The sequence below is a fragment of the Dunckerocampus dactyliophorus genome, chromosome 6 (assembly GCF_027744805.1).
Source record: "Dunckerocampus dactyliophorus isolate RoL2022-P2 chromosome 6, RoL_Ddac_1.1, whole genome shotgun sequence".
Taxonomy (NCBI): Eukaryota; Metazoa; Chordata; class Actinopteri; order Syngnathiformes; family Syngnathidae; genus Dunckerocampus; species Dunckerocampus dactyliophorus.
The window spans coordinates 15,372,612-15,396,385 of record NC_072824.1 but is presented as its reverse complement, the minus strand read 5'-3'; the positions used below and the strand labels follow the sequence as shown (position 1 = coordinate 15,396,385).

The 23,774-nt window shown below is 39.0% G+C and overlaps 1 protein-coding gene across 3 annotated transcripts in view; it reads left to right on the top strand.

The window, feature by feature from the left end:
* The window catches only part of ctnna2 (catenin (cadherin-associated protein), alpha 2), a 316,834-nt gene that overhangs the window by 272,539 nt on the left and 20,521 nt on the right, over positions 1-23,774 (top strand). For all 3 annotated transcript variants that reach the window (XM_054779585.1, XM_054779584.1, XM_054779586.1), the window contains 4 exons: positions 4,935-5,086; positions 10,482-10,595; positions 20,195-20,376; positions 20,887-20,992. In XM_054779585.1, the coding sequence (XP_054635560.1) occupies positions 4,935-5,086; positions 10,482-10,595; positions 20,195-20,376; positions 20,887-20,992 (554 nt within the window). The remainder of the gene's footprint in view (positions 1-4,934; positions 5,087-10,481; positions 10,596-20,194; positions 20,377-20,886; positions 20,993-23,774) is intronic.

The window sequence follows — 23,774 nt, the reverse complement described above, 5'->3', positions numbered from 1 at the left end:
CCCCCCTAGTGCGTAGATGGCGTGCCCCTGTGAGGTGTTTAACAAGCTCTAAATAGAACAACCCTCAAACTCTTTTTCTTTTTTTAATACCCTTTTTTTGGTATCTAATCCTCAATTCCACACAAAGACATCCCAGCTTGGATGGGACACTGCCAAAGCAGTTCTATACACATAATCTAGAGTAAAAACATGCTTTAAAAACATGAAAGACAGCATAAAAAAAGTGCATGTCTGAAATTGTATTTTACTTTTCGCTTTTCAGTGTTTTAACCCTTTAGGCGTTAGAGGTTTTTTCAGTTTTGACATAACTATTTGAAAAGGTTGTAGCTTGGAAATGGTTAGAGGTCAAGGCATGCTCTATATTTGAAAAATCATCAGTATGACCCAAAGTTTGTGCTGGGAGTAAATGTACTCATCTAATGTGCATATTATGACATCACCAGGCTCATAATTTCTCAGATCCCTGTCTCCACGATACCGGCTCATCATCAGGCTCATCAAAATGTCTGATCCACTTGTGATACTCTTCCTCATCTATCAAGCAAACCCAGCCATCATCTTCGTCATTTACAGCAGGATCTTGAACACCACTGCTGCCTCAACGGCTATTATTACCGCTATTATTGCATTGATAGATAAAAAGTATCTATCTATCTATTGTGCCTATGAATATTCTTATTCATCCAGGTCATTGTATTCTCAAGTCATATCTATCTATTAGCAGTGTATTTTTTGCCGAGGAGTCTTCCACGGATTGTACTGTGTATGCCGCTATTTCAGTGGGTTTTTTTTTACATTCCCCCTACCCCCTCACCATTAGAGGTGTTTTGGCAACCCACCCTGCGTCCCCTCCAGTTACCCCATACACGGTTTAGTAAAGCATGTGATGGCGACGGGTCGATGATGTGGTTCGGCTGTCTACACAAAAATGAAAAGCCGGCATTTTCAAATTTTCCCAATCCGGACGTCGTTTTCAAAAAATACCATTTCAGGGCACACAGAACGCCATTTCCATGTAGATGAGAGGCCGAAACGATAAAATATTTTGTCATTTTTACCTTAAAATGTTTCCGTGATGTGGTCCTGCTGGCTTCATCCGGCCGGGATCTTCAACTCTCACTGGATCAGTTCACAGCTGAGTGTGAAACGGCTGGGATGAGAATAAGCACCTCCAAGTGCGAGTCCCGAAAAAGGGTGGAGTTTCATCTCCGGGTCGGCGATGCCCCAAGTCCTGCCCCAAGTGGAGGAGTTGAAGTACCTCAGGGTCTTGTTCACGAGTGGGGTAAAGATGGAACGCAAGATAGACAGGGAGACTGGTGCGGCGTCTGCAGTGATGCGGACTCTGCATCGGTCTGTTTTGGTGAAGAGGGAGCTGAGCCGAAAGACAAAACTCTCAATTTACTGGTCGATCTACATTCCTACCCTCACCTCTGATCATTAGCGTTGGGTAGTGACCGAAAGGACAAGATCGCGGGTACAAACAGCCGAAATGAGTTTTCCCCATAGGGTGAGCGCTGGGCTCAAATCTGTTCTTTTGGACATATTAGTGACATTAATGGCTGAACAGTGTGCCGAGGGCATTTTCACAATGCCATGTTTCTGGATTCATATACATTTATATACAAGTGATAGGTATCACTTCTGAATGCCTTGTATTTGTATTTGACATTCATTTTGCCATTGTTATGCTTAAAAATGCTTAATTTAGGTTAGAAATACATACAATTTGCTTAAATATGCATATTTGTTTTGTTAATCATTGGCCACAACCACAAAGCAGCGATTGTTTATTAATTAAATCATTTTGGAAAAAACATGATAGGGTGAGATTGCGATGTTCGAACCGCAGTGTAGCGAGGGACGACTGTATTGTTCTTTTCTAACGTCCAACCTGATCTGCCTTCCAACCTGATTAAGAATTCACTCCCTTCCCTCTCATTCTCACTGGGAAGGCAGGAAGCCACTGGCTTCTCATTGGTGGTAACAGCAATTTTCACACCAATAAAGAATTTGAAAAAAAAAAAAAAAATTGAACAGTGATTCTTCCAGCTGGGCCAGTATGGGGAAAAAAAGAGTACAGCAGGAGTCTACTCAGTGGAGTTGTGCCTTGACATACTTGATTTCTTTATTTGTTGTTCATACTGTAGAAGGGATGGTTGTCTTACAGTCAAATAAAGTATTTCTGATGAAGACGGTTTGACTTTAGAACTAACTGATTATTTGAATTATAATTGATTTAAACAACAAAAAAAGGTGATTATTTCCATATTGCTTGGTTGAAGCACATTTACGGAGAAATACTCAAACCTTGAATTGACTATACACTTCTCTCTAAATAGTGGCACTGCCCATTTCCTCATTATTGTTCTCTTCTAACTTCCATCCTGATTAAGAATTCATTCTTTTCCTCCCTAGCAAGACAGAATTCTGAAAAATGAATTTGAACGATGATTTTTCCAGATGAGCCAGTGTGAAACTTTGTATTTGTTGCTCATACTGCATTAGGGAGTTGGTAACTTTAGTAATTTAGTCATAATTTAGACTCATATTTTAGACGCCTAACATTATCTACTAATTCCACTTGACTCTGTTTGATATCGTTCTAAAAGCCTCCTGAGAACCAAATTTTTTTTAAAGCTTTGGGAGTAGCAGACAGTATAAAATGGCTATCTGCTTCTGTTATATTTAATCCCAAAATGTACAGGCATGATGTGTAGGCCAGTGTGAGAATGTGTTATTACTCACTGTAAAACCCTGACTAAATCCCATTTAACATGCCTCAATGTAATAACTAGGAGCAATGTTACCCTGCCTCTCCAAATGGCACACTAAGTTAGGCCATATATCAGTTTTTTAATCTACCCTCTCCAGGCGCTACATTAATGATTGACTTTAAAATGTGCTCCTCCCTCTTTTTTGCAGAGGAGATTAGTTTAAACATGGGGAGTTACAGTACTTGGCAGAAAAGTGTCTCGAGGAAGAAGGAAGGAGGGAAGAGTGCGGCCATAACCACTTTCCCATTAAGCTATTGATTTCTCCCCCTCTCAAGGACACGATTCAATCCTGGGCCGATGTGTAGACTGTCTATCAGGAATCTATGGCTCAGCTTTACACACAAGAGTTGTGCCTTGGCTGCCAGTATTTGGCCTGCCCATTAATCTGATCACACTCAATGCACCAAAGAGAGGGATGGGTAAATTGAGGCAAGGTCAAGGGGCAGGCTGTTGTGATAAGTGTCCTGGTGTGTATGTGGCAGATCTCGGAAAGATGGACAAGTGGCGGCGGATGTAAACAAGCACGCAATTAAATCATAAACGCACACATGCAGGGTTAAAGGAGTCCATGAAACGCGAAAAATATTTTGATGGAGTTTGCAAGGTGAGGACCACTGGACATTAAGGCTTACAGTAAGCTCAGCCAATGAGCATGATATGGCCAGTGGTATCATTTCTCAGTGTTTGGTGCCAGTTTTACTAGTGGGCAAGACATGCATTGAGACAGTGCTTCTCAAATAGTATAGGGCGGGCGGTGAGGTGTCGTGGGTGCATGAGAGGCGGGTTATGGGGTGCGGGTGGGTGACTAAATTCATAAAATTTCTTCAAGGTTGGCAGCCCTGTTAGTGTCTTTATTAGTGAATGATGCTAGTGTCAGCAACTCATACAGTGGTTTGTACAGATGAAAAAATTCATATCACAGGTTGTCAATATTGGGCCGCCGTTAGCATGTTGGCCACACAGTAAGGATCTTGGTTCTAATCTCCATTTGGGCATCTCTGTCAAGAATCACGTCTTCACTGAAGGTAAAAGTAACCTGAAATGTTCATTCATCATTTATATATATTTTATATGCATTTTCAATTGTTTTCTGCATGTCAAACTACAATTGTAAAACTATAAAACCGTGTTTTGTGTTAACATTTTGGCTTTTTGGAACAGATTAATTGGATTCAAATAATTTCTTATGGGAAAAATTGACTCAGTTAGCGTCTGTTTCACTTAGAGTCGGACCTTCTGGAACGAATTGATGACGCTAACCAAGGTTCCACGGTAAATTTGTTTTCATTTAGAGAGCCGTTGTTTTGGCTCAGCTCGCTAAAAAGAGATGGCTCTCTCAGCCCCAAAGTGGTGATAAATAAATGTATCACCAAATGATCATGATCGTGTAAAATGAATTACTAATGTAAAAAATGCAATATCAAATGCAGGATTTTTTTTAAACCTCAATGAGCAGCTGCAAAAAGATATTATGTTATATTATAAAATATGAAAACAAAGACCCATCTCAATAGACAAATTGGGTCAAAATAGGTAAAATCTCTTCATGCTAATTTCTCCCGAATGAATTGGTTCTAAGAGCACCACAGCATGTTTAACCCTGCCCCTCCCCCTGCGCAGTGTGGACACGGAGCCGCCGCCACACATCTTGACCAATGACATTCACCATTAACAGAAGAAATGATGTGGAAAAAAACGAATCGGCTCCCAACTGGCTCCAGTCATTCATTTCAAAGAGCCGGCCCTTAGAGTCGATTCGTTTGCGACTGCCACATCACAAGTGTGAAAGAGTCAAAGTGTTAAGATAGCAGGTCAACTTCCTTTTTAATAGATGCTGATACTGTTATGTGACACACGTTTGTCCTGATTTCCAAATGCCAGGATGCTATTTCAAATTTCTCACCGGAGGTTACCTTATGCCAGCTTTGTTTTCTTTGGTGCGGTTATTTTTACAGCCGTACTGAGTGTCTGCGTTAGAGCGTCTATAAATAATCACACTAACAAAAGGCATGGTTGGTATTGCTTAAATCCTCATTGAATGCAAAACAATGCAACAAACTTGTCTAACCAAAAGTGTGTTTATACCATTTCAGATTATATATAAAGTTCTGCCAAGTTTCTAAATCTTTTTTTTTTTTTTTCGTGTTTTTCTCCCTGCAGTCATGCCCCGTTTTGCTGAGCAAGTGGAGGTAGCGATCGAGGCGCTGAGTACAAACCCACCACAGGCCTTTGAGGAGAACGAATTTATTGATGCATCCCGTTTGGTCTACGATGGCGTCCGGGACATCAGGAAAGCTGTCCTCATGATAAGGGTATGTCACTTTACACGCTGAGTAGTTGAAATGGCTTGTTATGTTACTTTTTTGTTATTTTCAATTGCATGTGGTCATGTAGTTTGAGAAAGGAATAGTAAAGCACACAAGCATTGGGCCACAATGACAATAAGACAAAAATAATACAATTACGTGAAAAAAGTCTGTATACAAGTATACAAAGTGTACCTTGTCAGCATCTTCAATAGTCTGCAGGTATATATTTATGTTAGCAATATTTTTATCCTTTACTTAACTGAGACTTGAAAACCGTGACTACTGTATATTCTTCAAATATTGGGGTGTTCAAACATTTTCCACTCAGGGGCACATACTAAAAACTGAAAGGATGAAAGGGCCACTTTGATATTTTGTAAACCAACACATATGCTAAGAAGTTAGATATATTTCACGAAAAAACTGCGTATTATTAGGTCTTTGCTCTTTTTATACCCCACTATGTCAACTTTCTTCTTAAATCATCTTTGTGATGTATCTTTATTGTAATATTATGACTTTATTTCTATAATATTTGGGCTTTATTCCCATAACATTATACGTTTTTACCCCACCATATTTTCTTAAAATAACAACTATTTTGTTTTGTTTGTTTTCTCATAATATGACAACGTAAAAAAATTCTTTCTTTAATATTTCCACTCTATGCTACTAAATTTACATTATTTTTCCTCGTATTATTATGAGCTTTTTTTTTCATAAAATTGCGACTTTTATGTTAGACTACGACTTTTTTCTCTCAATATTTTGACGTTATTCTTGTAAAATTACAGCAGTTTTTTTCTGCTGTTTTTTTAAATTTATTTTCCAACTATTCCAGCTTTCTTCATGTAATTTTTTTCCTTAAAACTATGACTTTATTCCCATAATATTTTGACTTTGTTCTCCTAACACTTTTCTTTTTCGGCAACCTAATTTTAAAAAAATACAACTTTATTCACTGTTTTGTTTGTTTTTCATAATATTGTGACTTTACAAAAATAACTTCTTTCTTTAATATTTCGTTTTTATGCTACTAAAATGTTATTTTTCCTCATGATATTATGACTTTCTTATAAAATTACAACTTTTTCTTGTTAAATTACAACTTTTTTCTCCTAATATTTTGATTTTATCTTGTAAAATTACGACAGATTTTTTCATTTTTGTTGGTGCTGTTTTTTTTTAGTTTACTCGTTAAATTCTATTTTTAGAATGTGTGACAGGCCAATCCAAAAAAGCCGTGGGCCGCACTTTGGACAGCTCTAGTGTTAAGTGTTTATTTTCCTAAAATTACGAGTTTTACTAGCATTATCATTATTCTCAATAAAGTATTACTGTTTTTTGTTATATTCTATATATATATATATATATATATATACACACACACAGTGTATATATATAGAATATAATATATTTGTTATTATAGATATAATAGAATATATATATTTGTTTTTTTACGATCGCCATTTTTGTTTTTAAAAATGTGATCTTTTGAAACATTAATACTAGGGCTGTCAAAGGTACGTTTCCTTTCATGGCACAATTTTTTTGACACGCGATTAACATGTGCACGTCCTGTTTGATCCTCGGCCCACACCGTAGTTTGAGGAAACGCATCAGTGAATGTGGAGCCACAAGCCTGAACAAATATTGAGCAGAAATTGACAAAGAAAAGGTTATTTTAATTGGTAAATTCATCTTCAAAGCCCTGACAGATGGCTCTCACAACAAAACCAAAATTATTTGGATCTACTGTTGCTGTGAGTTGAGTTGTCACGGAGTACGCCGAGAGAAGCAAGAAGGGACTGAAACACTTTTTTTTAAATTGCCATTTATACAGAGGTACCTTGGCATACGAGCGTCCCAACTAACGAGTGTTTTTTAGATTCGAGCCGTCTCTCGGCTGATTTTTTACTTTGAACTGCAAGCTAAAATTTGGGTTACGAGCTGCTACTTCCCGGCAGGTAAAGTCAAGGACAGCTATTTGGGGACTTTTGTCAATGTCCATGACTGAAGATGAAGAATGTAGCATTAGCAGTGCTAGCATTAGCAGCGCGCTAGCTAGTCACCAGGAGATTTTCAACACAACAGAAAAATATACGTACAGTATAGCGATCTCATTTATCTTATTAATTATGTATTGTGTAACAGTATTACAGGAACAACTTCAAATTAAAAGCACTAAATGAATAAAGATTCACAATCCACCAGTACGAGCCGTGAGTTTGTTTGTCAGAGAGGCGCACCGCACAAATAGGCACCTTAGCACTCAATAAGGACATCAAATCTTACCTTTATGCAATCCCACATAGTATAAGCATTTGAGACCAAATATGAGGTGAAAGAAAAAAGGGGACAATACAGTAGTTGTCTATCTGTGCAGCATGGGAGAAAACGAGAAGGTGCGTTCAAGGACCATCTAACTAAGCGGAACAAATCGCCGCTCGCATGAAACATGCAAAGACTGTGGGATTTCTAAATATATATTATTATTTTTTACAAAATAATGGTCCATATTTCCAAAATTGATATCCCTTTACATAAAATTTGATTTATTTAGTTTTTTGTTTATCATTGCAGCCCTAATTAATACACATGATTACATGTCCAAAGTGAAATTTACAGGAATTTATTCAGGTATTTTGTGAAGGAAATGAGGAGGAACATGACAATGGTATGCATACAAGTAAATGGAAATTAAACATCAAAATTGTTTTACCATAAATTCCAGTGTATAAGCCGCACCGATGTATACGCCCGCACCCACTACATTTAAAGGAAAAAACAGATTTGTACATATACTGTATCAGTCGGACCAGACTGTAAGCCGCACATGTCCATGTCGTAAAATGGCATATTGTGGCACGAAGGAGCCCGTGAGGACCAAGCAGCTCTTTATTTGTATATTTCATAGGTACCTACTGAGTGTTAAGTTGCTGTGTGATGATTTTGGCGTTAGTTGTAAAATGACTCCGTGAGTCGTATTGAGTAATGACCTCCTGCGATTTCCTCTGGGTTGACAAGCTCGTTGTGAGTTCACTGATAGCTTGTGATTGGTTCCTGTCAAAGAAAGAGCAACTGTTTCCGCACTGACTGGCTGACTATTAGATTAGTAGTACTTCTGAAGTAAAGGAGATGTCACAAGATTCGAACTTAGCCTTTAATTATCCGTACCGCTGTATAAACTGCAGGGTTCAACTTTTAAGAAAAAAATAGCGGCTTATACACCGGAATTTATGGTAAATAAGACCACAAAATGAGATATTTGATTTATAACTGCCATGACTATACACCAAAGAGGTCGATGACTAAAATATTGCTCAATTTTGCTTCCAAAGTTAAAACAACAAGTCTGACATCTCAGATATTGGTTGTATGTTACATATTTTTATGTCACTTTTGACACGCTGTCTGCGACCCACCCAGACCCACAAGTTGAGAACCACTGTTACAAATGGTTATTTTATCTATTACTGTTTAGAAACGAAGATAAGACAGCTCTGACAACTCCTTACCCTCTTTTTCAAGACTTGTTTTGTGTAAAAATGTATTTTACCATGTTTTCAATATCATTGAAACAACCGGTGAATTGCACTTAAAATGGAAATCGTATTTATTTGCTGCTCAACAGGTTTTTTTTTTTATGACTCTGCTTCTTTACTCACCGTTAAAATAAAAATGACGTGATTTTTTTTCTTCCTCCGGGTCTCTCTGTTGCCAGTGTATCTCTCCAGATCGCTGGTGGGTGTGTGTGCGTGTTTGTGAGTGTGTGTGTGTGTGTGTGACAGGCAGAAAAGCTCTCACTCGCTTGGAGAGAAATTGTTTGGGGCCACTTGTTAGTTTGCTTGGATAAATATCTACACCCCAAATGAAAAAAACATTACAAAAAATACACGGGTCAGTGCGGTACTAAAAAAAAAACACACAAATGGTAATGGTGCATAAGACTTTTACACAGTACTGGTTGGTTGAAGTTTATTTTTGTCTTGGAATGTGTGTGTATATACTGTATATATAAATACAATACAATACAATATATATGCAATTTCTGCCCCAACAAATAATACTTTAAATGGATCTTCTTTAGGAGCTTCATGCTTCATCCATCCATGTAAAACTTGCAGGTCATTTTACTGTGTCTCACAACAAGAATGCTGAATAACAACAGAAGACCAGCAGGTCTGCTATTATAGCACATACACTCTGAAATGAGACTATCTGCATTCTACAGCCGAGCTGCCCCTTCTCTCGTCACCATGTAATTCATTTATTCAACTTTATACAGGCTGGAAGCTTTCCCGGTGCAGCTCATGAAAAAAAAATCTAATTATGGAAAATAATTTGATGCTGGTAAATAATGTAAAACAGGCAGCTTTGAACTTCCACGGAGCAGTTGGATTCATAATCCCATCCATGTTGAAAATCCCTCCTATAAGGAAACAACTTTCTCTATTGTCTGAGTTTAGTGTAAAGGTACAAAATGCTCATGCCAACTATAATAATTTCTGTGCACACCCTTATAGGCTTTGGTTATTGTCCTCCCATTTAGGCCAGGAAAAAGCTCCCTTTTTTTCTTTTTTGCACGGCACAGATATTATGTGCTGTCGTTAGATTAAGAAACCAATTCGCTACAGTATTTAAAATGTTGAGGTAGGTATGAAATGATCATGAACGTTTTTGAAAGTGTGGCTCTGCCCTTGCTTTTATGTTCCCACACACGCTCATAGAAGTAGAAGTAGCAGGAAAAATGTACATCCATTAAAACTATATGGAATGATGTTTACACCATTTTACATGGCCATTACTGTGTGTCTAGCATGAGCTATTTGTCTCTTTAACCACGAGGATTAATCACTCCATTAAATATGCATTAAGGCAGTTTGCAGGGAGGCAAAACTTTGAGAGCATCCGTACAGGTTTCTTACATTATGAGTATTTTTTTTTCACAATAAATATGTCCGTCCCAAGGTTAACAGTAGAATTACCCCGTATAACCTGCAAAGAGGGAGTCGGCTAGGTGATGATGTGTGAGTGTACAACACAGTGTCATGTCACATTACATCGTGTAACACATTGTGACCCATTTAAATGAGTGAGAGGGGGGGGGTGATTTTTTTCATGCAGTTCTAATGTCCTTCTAGATACAGCATTCGTCATCTCGTGAGAACCTTTTGGTTGGCTGCTGCTTGGCTACTTCTGAAGCAATTTACATGTGTTTCAACGCAAATCTTCGGGATCCTTTAACTGTTAACTTTTGACCAAAAATTGTGTACAGTACAGTGTACGTTACAGTTGACGTTCTTATACAGTGGAACCTCGGTTAGTGTCATTAATCTGTTCCAGAAGGTCCGACTGAAATAGACATCTTTTGACAATCTGTGTATCTTTGTCCCAGACACCAGAGGAGCTTGAAGATGACTCAGACTTCGAACAGGAGGACTATGACACACGCAGTAGGACCAGTGTCCAGACGGAAGATGATCAGCTTATTGCTGGACAGAGTGCCCGGGTAAGTAGACGTCAACGTCTGTACCCAATTCCCATCAGATCATGCAAAACACAGTATGCCAAGGCCTATACAGCAATCACCGTGGTTTGTGCTTTGTTGCGATATTTCACAAGGGTCCAGATTAACGTGCATTAAGAGGGTATCAACACTTGCTTCCCTGAAGCCATAGAAATGAATGGAGTGTTGTGTAAATGGCAGGAGTGTGATTTAGCACTATACCTCTCTCTGTGGCATAAGCCTGTGTTATACTGCCATGGCCTTCATGCTGTCTGCGCCGGGTTTGCACACAGTAAAGACTAATAAAAAAAAAAAAAAAAAGCAGAAATAAATAAGAGCACAAAATTAATAACTCACAAAAGTGAGTCCATTCATCACATTTCCTTATATCGTCTCAAGGGACAATGCTATAAAAATGAAACGTGGATACATTTTAGAGTAGTCTTTGTGCATATTGTATGGTGATATAGATTTACTATCCATTGGAAATTGTTCAACGCACAGCTATTATTGTCTAAATGGCTGGCAGCACAAGTGAGTACAGTCTTTCCTCGCTACATCGCGGTTCGAACATCGTGCCCTCACTATATCACGTTTTTTTTTTTCAAAAATGTATTAATTAATAAATGATCACTGTCGGCCCATTATTAGTAAAAAAAATGCATATTTAAGCAAATTGTACATCATCTTGGCATAAATGAAGCATTTTCAAGCATAAAAATGGCTAAATGAAAGAAAATACAAGTATAAAGCACTCAGAAGACGTGATATGAAGTGTAACAGTATCTGTGACTCGTTGTGTGCGCCTTTAAGAGGCGGGGTCTGGGAAGTGACCTGTTTGATGTTAGCTCCCTCGAGTTGACTGTAGCTGAGTGCTAGCAGCAGGTTAGCACTGTAGAGAGTGACTGTGTGGATGCTCACCGTGTATGAGATAAAGAAAATACAGACAATACAGTAGTATTCTACACAGGTCTAAGTGTCAGTAACGTTACATTGATGAGACAATAGCCACCGCAGGAGCTGTCAGTGCTAACGTCAGACTCTTATAATATTCATGATTTAGTCATATTTCTACTACAGTATGTCTACTACTGTATATTGGGTAACACAATTAAGTGTAAAGGTGACTATGGGGTGTTATTTCATGTCTTCAGGACTCTAATAATTGCAAAAAACATATTTAGAAGGTCATAAAAATATTTTATATGCTCTAACTACAAAAATATTTATTTTTGTTGGGCTCTAGAGCTGCAACGATTAATGGATGAATCGATGGTTAATCGATTATCCAATTAATCAACAACTATTTTAGTCATTTATTAATCGTTTCATTTAAAAATGTACTGTAAATATCCTGATTTCAGGCTCTCACATGTCGCTATTTTTAAATTTTCATAGTCATCCATGAAAGCAGGCCGATTATCCTTGTTTTTCAGGCAAAATGAAATCACACGGATCAGCTTTGATTTTGGAAAAAAGCAATCAACATTTTTGCCTGTCTGACATCTTGCGAAGCAAACCACTGCAGAGATGTGTGCGTAGAACATGCGTAAGAACATTCCCATGCAAAGTATGGGATTTATCCACTTGTATTTGTGCATAAGACATTTATGCACAACTCGTACCATGCGTACACACAAAACCTAGTGGTAGAATAGTGAAACTACAAATAGCTATGGCTGTGCCTTTCCAGCGCAGGCCATATCATCTTGCTATGTACTTCACAACCTGACCATCAAACAAGGCACCGTCCCTCCCTCCAGAGCAGACGAGCCGATGCCAAACGCAAAGTCTGCCCCTAAAGTTTATTTATTTGTTATTTCTTATTTATTTATTGTTGATGCACATGTAGCAGTCTGCCGGTGACTCGTTGATTTGCAGTAGAGTGTTGTTTGTTGTTTGTGATGTTTGTCAGTTGATTGTTTATACTTCTCGACTTCCTCTTCCTCGCCCTCTTTGCTATGATTTTGGGGAGGGAAAAAGTGCATTCATGCATTCTTAAAGGGATTGCTGCTAATAGGTGGAAATTCCAAATTAGTTTTTTTTTTTTAATCCGATTCATCGATTAATCGAAAAAATTATTGATTATTAAAATAACACCTTCCGCACTTTGCGGAAATTCACTTATCGCAGTCAGGTCTGGAACCAATTAACTACAATAAACGAGGGACAACTGTACATCTGTGTCCAAAGTGTGAATATTGAGTGTAAGCACCATTATTATCTAGCACTGCCTTAATCCTGCACAGGTTGTGGCTGGAATCCTCTTCCAGATGGTGGATGTTAGACACCTTGCCTCTGTTTGAGGATGCCCCACAGGTGCTAAATTGGTTTGGGATCTGGAGACATACTTGGCCACTCCATCACATTCAGCTTCCTCAGCGAGGTTCTTGTCATCTTGGAGGTGTGATTGGGCTCGTTATCATGTTGGAAAACTGCCATGCGGCCCTGTTTCCCAAGGGCGGGGATCATGCTCTGCTTCACAATGTCACAGTACATGTTGGAATTCATGTTTCCCTCAATGAACCACAGCTCCCCGGTGTTGGCAGCACTCATGCAGCCCCAGACCATGACGCTATCACCACCAAGTTTAATTTGTTTAGTATTTTCCCTTGAGATATACTGTAATAATATGGTTGCTGAAGTGGGTGGGGTGCACTCACTTTTGTGAACGACTGTAGATAAACTTGCTTCAATTCGTCTCCTTCCCTTTGCCATTGCCACTTCTGCAGCGTATTAACATTGTAAAAACGTAAATGAACTGTTTTTCCCATTACATTTGACATGTTTTTTTTCTTCAGTATATCGACAGCTTAGTAGTCCCTTGGGCATGCTTAGGTTTCATGCAGTGCATAATGTACCAGTGTTGCACCTTGCTATTTGTTGCTGCTATTAGAAATACATGAATGTGTTAGCACCAGCATGTAACAATAACAGTGCCACATTAGTGTCTTTGGGAACAGCTGCACTGCAGCAACAGCGGGGCAACAACATTGTTGTGACACTTACGTTAGTGAACACCCTCACACCATGAAACCCCTTGCTGATTCCTGGTGTTTTATTCAGTGTAAAACTACATTCACATTGCGGTACGGTGCAAAAACTCTTGTAAGTTTTGTCTTTTCAATTATTTAATTCAGCTGTTCATGTAAGAAATCAGAAACAAAGTTTTCGGATCACAAAGTTGGAAATACAGCCATGAAAACAAAGAGTCGAGCCTGGCATTTGGATCACAAATGTAGCTCTGGGGAGTCTGTGGGGGTCCAGGGTGTGAAGTGTTTTGAGTCGTTTGTATGTACTGTACACTCCCACAAAGGCTCCTGTGGTGTAACATTGCCGAGCCATCTGAGCTTAAACGCACCAGCACTACCGCAGAAAGTTGTTTCACAGCACCAGACTAGTTTTCCTGGCACGCAGCTTTCGCTTTGAGTGGGCAGCTCATTTTGGGAACAGTTTGAAGTCACAGCATGTCTCTTTGTCATAGCTGGTTGGTGTAAGAATCTGTAAGTGGATGGAAGAGTGACGTGGCTCAATGCAACGAATTGTACACACGCAAAGATACAAGAAGTCAAACCCCAAATCATGCATGAGTGAGTAAATGTGCAACATATTTATTACATTTTTATCTTGAAGTAACACCAGAAAGGGGCAAAAGACAAAGCCATTATGATACAGATATTAATGTAAAATATCTATTGTTTTACATTTTGAAACTAATCTATAAACTACTGTATATTCCACAATTTTGAGGGAATCTTATGCACCATTCTTAATAATCCTGATAACATAATCCAAATCAGCGGTTCTGAATAGACACCACTGTACATGCACCTAGCCCTTTTATTAGATTATTTCAAGAACCCATTGCAATTTAACAAGCACAACTTTTGAGGGATTTGTTTAATTTATTATAATATATCATGTATTATATTATTTTATTTTGAAAATGGGGCGCATGCAAGCACAGTTCCTTACGATTTTCTATAGCTCAACTCCTCACATTCAAGCGTTTGTCTTTATTTCATATTAACTGTATTTATTTTTAAATATGTTTTAATATTTGTATTAATATATTTTGTAATGTTCTATTTTTAAACACACAATTTATTTAATATACAATGAAGACATGTTTTGTTAGTCCTTCCAGTTCATATGCTGTAGAATCCACCCTGTCTAGACCAGTGATTCTCAGCCAGTAGGCATCCAAACGTGATTCTATGACTCCTTCTTGTGTATACTCAGTGCACACAGATTTAAGTGAGATATCATTTTTTGTGGTTCATTTTATTTATTTAATTACAGTTATTATATTTTTTATTATATATATATATTAGATTATATATTAATAATGCGTACTGCAATGGACTTTCATATGTATGAACAACTAAGGGTGTCACGATACACTCAGATACACAAGACAAGACAATACACCATATATTAGGTTCAAGAGAGCGAGACGAGGTGGTATTTTAGCATTACTTTTAAGAAAACTACAGTGACAAAATATAGAGCTGGACAAACATACAGTACTTCTTGATTGTACAGAGTCACAAAACAATACATGTACATTTTGAAATGTTTTATAACTTTGCATGCATGACTTAAGTGCATTTAACTGTTGAACTTCCTTCCACAAATTGTAAGTTCAATTTAAAGTTAAAATGACGGCTGTTGTAACTGCTACTACTAATCATTTATGTTGATGAGTAGTTATGTAAAGATACATGTAAAATAGATTGCAGTAGATTAGCTTTATGTTTATGATGAAAGAACTACAGTTCCCATCATATTATATCCAAATCAGGACATAGGTCAGAATTAGAGTATCACATTTTGATAGAAGTCATATGGAGCAATTGTATTGTGATCTGACAAATCGTAGCTTTGATCAAATGTAGAATTACTAGGCTTGGACATTAACACAGCGGCAGCTGTTCAACTCCCATGGAAAAAAAAAAACACACGTGGCAAGCTAAAAAGCAACGCTGAAAACACAGAGTGCAGGAAGGATTGCAAAGTTTACAGTATGCGCACTTAATGTGCGGCTCCAATCCTGCCTTGCACACTGCCACTTCCCTATTACATGTAGTATCATTTCCAGTCCCAATGCCATAGTTCACACCGTCTGATAGAGGTTCCGGCTGCCTGCTTCCTGTGAAGCTGCTTTCCTCTTAACGAGAAATATCATCATGTTTTAATCTGGCGAGATCTTGTGACACCCCAATTAACAAATTAACTTAATGACCATGGGAACATTCGCAATTTGGGTTTGCAATTTGACAGTAATATTACTAACACACCTTCTAACAGTCTTTTGTCACTTTCTTGTGTCATTTCCTGCAAAATATACAAATTCAACAGCTAGAAATTCACTTAAACTTGGGGATGAATAATTTTTGACTTAACTGCACATAAGTTTGTCCTCCCCAGCATTAGTGAGCCTTATCAAAAGTGATGTCTCCTTTAAGTATGCATCTTCTTGTGCCACGCAGAGACTCAACTGATACTGCATGTTTCCCACCATTAGACACTGTTATGCCCTCAGAGACTAAACATTTGCACATGCAGAAGACGACTAGCGCATCCATAAAAGATGTGTTGGCTGTAAACCACCGTTGATGTGCCCAGTCGGCCCTAGATTGTCATGTCAGGATGACGCTTCCTGCCCTCTCATGGTAATGCCGAGTGCATGCTTGTGTGATGCGTTAATGTTAACATTGGCGGACGCATAATCCATTTTCACCATCGGAGCTGACATACAGTAAGCATGTTGGGGTTTACAGTCATGATCCTTGCATGGCCCGTCAGTGTTTTGGTATCAGACAAAGGGGGACACGCAAGATCTTATTCAATTTCTTTTGCTCAGGGCGCCAGCATACGCCGGCTCGTCCCCAACAACCCAAACCCTTCCGCGTAGTTTGACGTTGCGACTGCGCAGATGCATAAACCAGCCTTTGTGAAAAATGCTGTGCTCTTAAAGGCAACATGTATGTATGATAAGAAGGGAGGAAACACGCGACGGGCTATGGATACTTTGGGCATCTATCAGCAGATGCACACACTAAGCTGGTCATGTAACACAGCATGGATAATGCATAGTGAATCACTCCTCCCCCGGAGCATGCTTGCAGCATCACCTAACACGCTGATCGGGTAACAATGTTGATAGGTCATCCATAAAATTGAACTCTCCGGTGTCTGGGCAATTTATTTCAAATAAAACAAAATTAAAGTAATTTTGGGACGCAGTGCTTGCTGACGAAAACCGGAAAGTGCTCTAATCCCCGCAGACGTCGACTTGCAGAGTGTATTGGTGTAACACTCCCTCGGCTGGATTTGCCACTATGTTAAGCTCCCGAGGCCCGCTTCTTGTTGTTATCAGTAAAGTCGGGGAAGGGATTTGAGGATAAGTGAATTCTAGAGAGTGCAGAAGGAAGGCGGAAAGGATGGAGGGAGGGGAGTGTTTCACTGAGTTCCTTGCTGCTTCCCCCAGACGTCCCACTTGCTTCACGTGTTTACCTCGGTGATCTCAGTTTTTTGTTCCCAAGCTCCTCGCTCCTCTTCTCGCTTTTGTCACAGCAATTTCAGAGTGAGTAGAGGTACCAAACACTCTCTCCCAAACTAGATCCCAACATAAAAAAAAATTTGACTTTGTAAGACGCATTTTTAAGTTTTCCTTGTTCTCTCTACACAGCACGCAGCATGCTCACCGGCTATGCATCAGCCATCACCATATTGACCCGAATATAAGATGATTCTGAATATATGAGAATTCCTCTTTTTTAATTATAAAAAATATTTTACACTACAACAACGTTATTAGTATTTTTGTAAATTGTGGATTCAGTACAGGTGTTCCTCTCTTTATGATGTTTGATGTAATTTTGGTCCGTAAACACGAGACTCGCTGAACCAGCAGCCACAGCGCGCACTGGAAGAAAAATAGGTGCTATACGCAGTACAACAATGCAGTGCATGCCTTGTGTTGGGAGGAAGAATGCAGTGTGGATTCGCTTATTAGTTAACTTTTTGGACTTCATTATGTCTCCCAAGCGGCAGTGCACCAAAGAAAAGGAAAGCCATCACTAATGGAAGTGAAAATGAACATCATAAAAAGCTCAGAGGGAGGAGAAACGCCCACCAAGATTGGCCACTCTTTTGGTCTCCACCACTTGACTGTGGTGACCATCATTAAAGATGAAAATTACTGAATGTTAATTAATGCTACAGGTGTCATGGATTCTGTGCACTGTTATGGTTGGTCCTTTTGGAGTAAAAAGGCCAAAGAAAAACAGACGCCAAGAATTAATCCTTTGACGTGCACTGAACTGAGCTCATCCATGACAGCAGTCCTTCTTTTGGAATAATTTTTGTGATAAAGCCACTAAAAGCCAAAGAAAAAGCAAAGCACACTTAGAATTAGTTCTTTGATGCTGGCAGAGCTGAGCTCTTGCAAGATGTGCTAATGTTTTGTGTGTATAAATGGCGGTTAACTTCCATAATATATGTCCTTCATATGAAGCTGCCAAAATTGAATGAATGAAGATTTTGAACATCAGCATAAAGTTTAGCTGTAAAAGTTGATTAGTTTTAATTACCTGAAACTATAATGCATGGCTTAATTGAGCGATGAAATATAAAAGAATGGCTGGCGTGTCCTGTCTGAGCCATAAGTTGTCCAAACATGGTGCAATAAAATATAAATAGAGTAATTTCCGCAACCACTAAATTTAGAGAGAAAAATGGATTGTTTACTCGTTTGTAATCCTCACTGGACTATAAGCCCCACATGGCGCTCACGGTCTCAAACGAGTCTGTGAGGACCTTGTAGCTCTTTATTTGGCAGGACCAAAACATGAGCTATGAGAAAACTCACGACAAGCAGTCTGGCTCACGGTGTCATCTTAGAAAGAATGCTAAAATCATCACATAGCAACCTAACACTCAAAAGGTAGGTAAGAAATATACAAGTACCAATATGAGTTTACAAAAATATATATATTTTAACAGCTAGCCATCATACACTGCTTCCCATCAAAGTAGTTTGTTGGCCATGGCTGCCGGGGCGCTGCAATTATTCATTCAGCTACCTGTGTCCACCAGAAGCAATGCATGATGGGGAGTCGTTAATATAGTTTTTATTCTAAACTCATATTGGTACTTGTCTTGTATATTTCTTACGTACCTTTTGAGTGTTAAGTGGCTGTGTGATGATTTTAGCATTCTTTCTAAGATGACACCGTGAGTCAGACTGTTATACTGAGTAATGACCTCCTGTGAATTCTGATGGGTTGACAATCTTGTTACGAGTTCCCTTATAGCTCGGGATTGTCTCCTGACAAAGAAAGAGCTACCGTTTCCTCACTGACTCGTAAGTGACACAGTATTTAAAAGATTAGTATTTCTGAAGGAGATGTCACGAGATTAGAGCATGGCCATAAATTAGTCGCACAACTGTATAAGCCGCAGGCTTCAAAAGGTAAGAAAAAAGTAGCAGTTTATACACCAGAAATTACGGTACATGTCAGGTTGTTTTTAGATTGGGACCGTTTTCTCACCAAGCATGCCGTTTAAAAGGATCAGACTGATGCTGTGTGTTTTCGAGGGAATCCAAACAGGCCTCGGGGGGTGCAATTTTGTTTGTCTATGCTGTACAATCTTTTCCCAGCGAAGCACTGCGCACACAAACTGATCACAAGGCCAGCGCTCATTGACGCTGCATCTGTTGTCTACATCTTTTTATCTGGTTCCTTTTTTTCCCCACTAATTTCATCCTGTTTTTTCATCCTGTTTTTGCTTTTGTTTTTCTTGCTTTTTTTTCTTCTTTTGACACCTTCAACAGAGGGACATGAGCCAAGTGATGCACTTTGTCACCCCCCCACACACCAGCTTTGCTGTGAGGAAATGCAATCACATTTTAAAGGACTCACTAAAGAATAACCCAATCTTACAGGACACTCAATAGTGGATACACGCGTTTTGTTTTGTTTTAAAACAAGGATAACTTTTTATTCCTGAACTGTACTGATTTATTTCTATTTCCTGAGTCAATATAATCGACCTAATGGCAACCAAGGTACTCCCACCTCCATGACAAAAATGCATTATTCATTGACAGGTTTAATACGTGAGGTAATTATACCTTTACCTCCCAAATAATACAGGCTTCTTACTGCGTCTGTGACCTTGCCACAAGATTTATGCCATTCTAGACCTGCCCCTAAAGGCCTTTTAGAGAGCAAATGTATTCGCACGGCAGGAAGGAAATTGTGTAAGCCAATGTGGATTAGCTCTTTATGGGTATAAGATGTCAAGGCATTTGCAAAAAGAAGTCTAGTTATTAAATGTAAAGTTTAGAACTTTATTTTTTGTGGGGTGTATTAACATAAAAAAATGGAGCAAATGCTTCTACAGCTCTATTCTTTTCTATAATCCCTCTTCCTATTCATTTCACTTTCTTTATTCATTTTTATCTTTTCCCTTTTCACCTTAATTCTCCCTCTCTTTCTTTTTTCTTTCCTCATTTCTAAGCCAATTTATTCCATGATTCTGGAGGAACCCGCTGTTCCGTTCTTCTGTAAAGTGCGTGTGTTTCCCTGCAGGCCATCATGGCACAGCTTCCCCAGGAGGAGAAGGCCAAGATTGCAGAGCAGGTGGAGAGCTTCAGACAGGAGAAGTGCAAGCTTGACGCCGAGGTGGCCAAGTGGGACGACAATGGCAACGACATCATTGTGCTCGCCAAGCAGATGTGTATGATCATGATGGAAATGACAGACTTCACCAGGTAGCAATGAAAGTAACACAATCCAACATCCGCTCCGCTCCACAGCTTTTATTATTGTTCGCTCACTTGGATTTTCCTTTTTCACCCTGCAGAGTAATATGCAGCATGTGTCATATTGTACTTGAAGGCTGTCACACGTCTATTTGTACCTTTTGGATTCAAAATGTGATTGCACTCCAGCACTGTGTGGGAGAGAGAGTTTCAAGTGCGCAATCAAAATTTAGCCTCAATTGTTGCGTTTGGTGTTGAGCATGAAAGTCAAGAAGCCAAGATGCAGTATGCAGAGCCGATAACAAAAATAGCTAAAGATACGAAAATGTCTTTACTGGTATCTCAGAGGCAAACAGGGTGTACAAAGTAGCAACGAAGCTGGAAACCTCAATATTCCCAGGCTGACACAACACATGGCGAGAAAAATCTTTCATAGCATTTACTGTGGATGTGCTCTGCACCTGGATCTCATTCAGATCTCATTCCCATTGCATTATATGTCTTTTCTCCTTCCTGCAGGGGCAAGGGCCCGCTGAAGAACTCCTCGGATGTGATCAACGCGGCCAAAAAGATTGCAGAGGCTGGATCCAGGATGGACAAATTGGCTCGTGCTGTCGCTGATCAGGTATGTTTGGTAGTTTCTATCATTTCTATCATTCTGGATGTGTCTCCGGACTCATCATCGGAGCTGTCAGTGAAGCAAATATACAGTAGAGGTAACCTAAGCCAGCATGGCAATTGGAAATCTTTGATGTGAGAATCGACATGCCCGGCTGGAGTGGTCGACTGTTTTGCTGCATGACTTTGTGTCCCAACGGGGCCAACGCCGAGTGCAAGACAGCAGAACCAAGTTATGTCTCTAATATAATTAGCTCACAGCCGAGGTGTTGCATCCATTATCAGATGAGTACCTCTCGAAAACACGCTGACAGACCACTTTCGATATCTAATCAATCAGTGCTGTGCCTTGGGAAGAGGGGAGGGGAAATAAATCGGCGTGTTCGCTGTGTATACGTGTGTACAAATGAAGTGGGAGGTCTGTTTGAATGCTGGCACCATTACAGGTAATGCATAACGTTATTCATTTCATCAGCCGCTAATAAGCATTGAGAATAAACGCAGGCGCTGATTTATTAAGGTGAGCTGTTGTTACTATAATTGTAACTGCTTTTAGTGAGCAAAGTCTTGGAATAATTACTGTTGCTCTCAGGATTGCTCTCCTGGCTCGTTTTTATTTGCGGCAAAGCTGAGCAAATGTTTGAACTCACAACATCAACATTTAGCATATCCTGGAACAAGTGAGAGGTCTGTTTAGTCAACAACGCTCCTCTCGCTTTGGGTACTTTGTGCCAAATGTAAATAAAGGCACAAATCTGTGATGCATGGATGGAGACATAAAATGTTTAAGTATTTCATCTAAGTGAACAAACGGACTGACATGTTAAACAAAAGCACTGGAAATTTTTATTTAAAGTAAAGCAAGAAAGAAATGTTTTGGCAGCATTATAAAACCGTACAGTGCTTTTACGTACATTTTGAGATAGAGTGGATACAATGCGGTGCAAAAGTCTTAGGCCACCACCAGATTTGGTAAATCAGTAAATCAGGGTTTCTCAATTGGTGGGTCTAGACCCAAAAGTGGGTCGTGGATCCATTTTGAGTGGGTTGCATACATCTAGTCAGACATGACGAAATACATTGACAAAAAAAATATATAAAAAATAAAATATATATATAAATGCAAATATAGATATAAATAATAATATCAAATAATAAATACATTAAATGCAACCAATGTTTGACTTGTTTGTTTTAATTTTGAAGTCAAATTAAGCAATATTTCAGTCATCTTCCACATTACATATGCATTGCGCAGTTATGAGTGAAATATCTGATTTTATGGTCTTATTTATTGCTGTAGGATAAGCGGCATAGAACATGGATGGATGGATGGATTTAGTGCTATTTGGATTTTTTATTTAAATCTTTGCATTATGTGTATGCATTCAGTTATGTTCCAACTCATTTCCTTAATAAAATGCCTGAATAAATTCCGCTAAAATGCACTTTGAGCATGTAATGATGTGTGTTAATCTTTCAAAAGATGGCACAGGTGATTTTTAAATAACGAATATATTTTTTGGATTTGATTAAATAAAAGTGGGTAATTAAGGAAGAACCCATTAAAATTTGGTAAGAATCAGGCTAAATGTGAAGACACAGGAGTTTGAATCACTAAGTCATCAATGGAATGGTCCACCCCCCCAGAACCATAATGGCACTGCTCTTCTGTTTGTCATTCTCCATGAACCAGGAAGTAGTCTGATTACTAACAAACCACTTTTCATAACCTTTGTGGACACCAACTGTCATAAAAACAAAATGGCAAAAACTTGTTTAACATCATTATTGTTATTATTGTTTATTTGTGTTGCAGGGCTCTCGAAATGAAATAAAATGCTTAACTGTTGTAAACAACTTATAAAAGTAGTTTCATATTTTGCGATGGCATGGAAGGCTTATGGTGCTAGGTATTATATTCAGGTAAATACAGTATCCATTTTGTCTTCTTTTCCCCAGCATTGGATTTTCTCCAGTTTTCTGTGCTTGCTGCAGAGCTGGAATTGACACTCTTTGTAACAATAGTGATGAATGAATGAATAAAAAGTTGCAGGCTATAAAAACAATTCATCCACCACTCAAGCTGAGTCAGTTGGGGGAAAATTGTCAATAAAAAAATCAGTTGCTGTACCGGAAGATGTACATTTGCATCTCTTTGCTGTTTATGAGATAAATTAGCCCTCCCTGGAAGCTTGCTAAGAATATAAAGTACCTGTGAGGCTCACTTATCATCCAAAAATCTTTGTCAAAAATATGTCCTCAATATTTCGCACATGAACTACGCCTCTGCTGTCAGCTCTGAGCAGAATTAATGTCCCTTCAATTGGCCTTGGAGTGTGCCGAGCAAGTAAACTGGCCAGAGGCAACGTGAGTCAAAACCAATGCTTGTTCCCCTCGTCACAACCGGTCCTGCTTTTCTGAGCAGCAGTACACTGCACAGAATAAGCTGGCTAGCCAACAACCAATGGATAGACTGGTCTGTGCAAAAAAGTACACCCAACCAAGGCAATGAACAGATTGAATCATCTTCATCCATCCATCCATTTTCTATCACACTTGGCCTTACTAGGGTTGTGGCTATGCTGGAGGCTGTCCCAGCTGTCTTTTGGCGAGAACCGGGGTACACCCTGGACTGGAGATTGATTTGTATCATGATAAACAGTTTGGCCGGTGTGTAAAATGAGTATACTCCAGGAATTCCAGTTTCCTTCCACATTCCAAAAACACGTTTGCTGAACTGAACTGACTAAATATATGTTTGTGTATACTAGTATGTGACCTGTGAT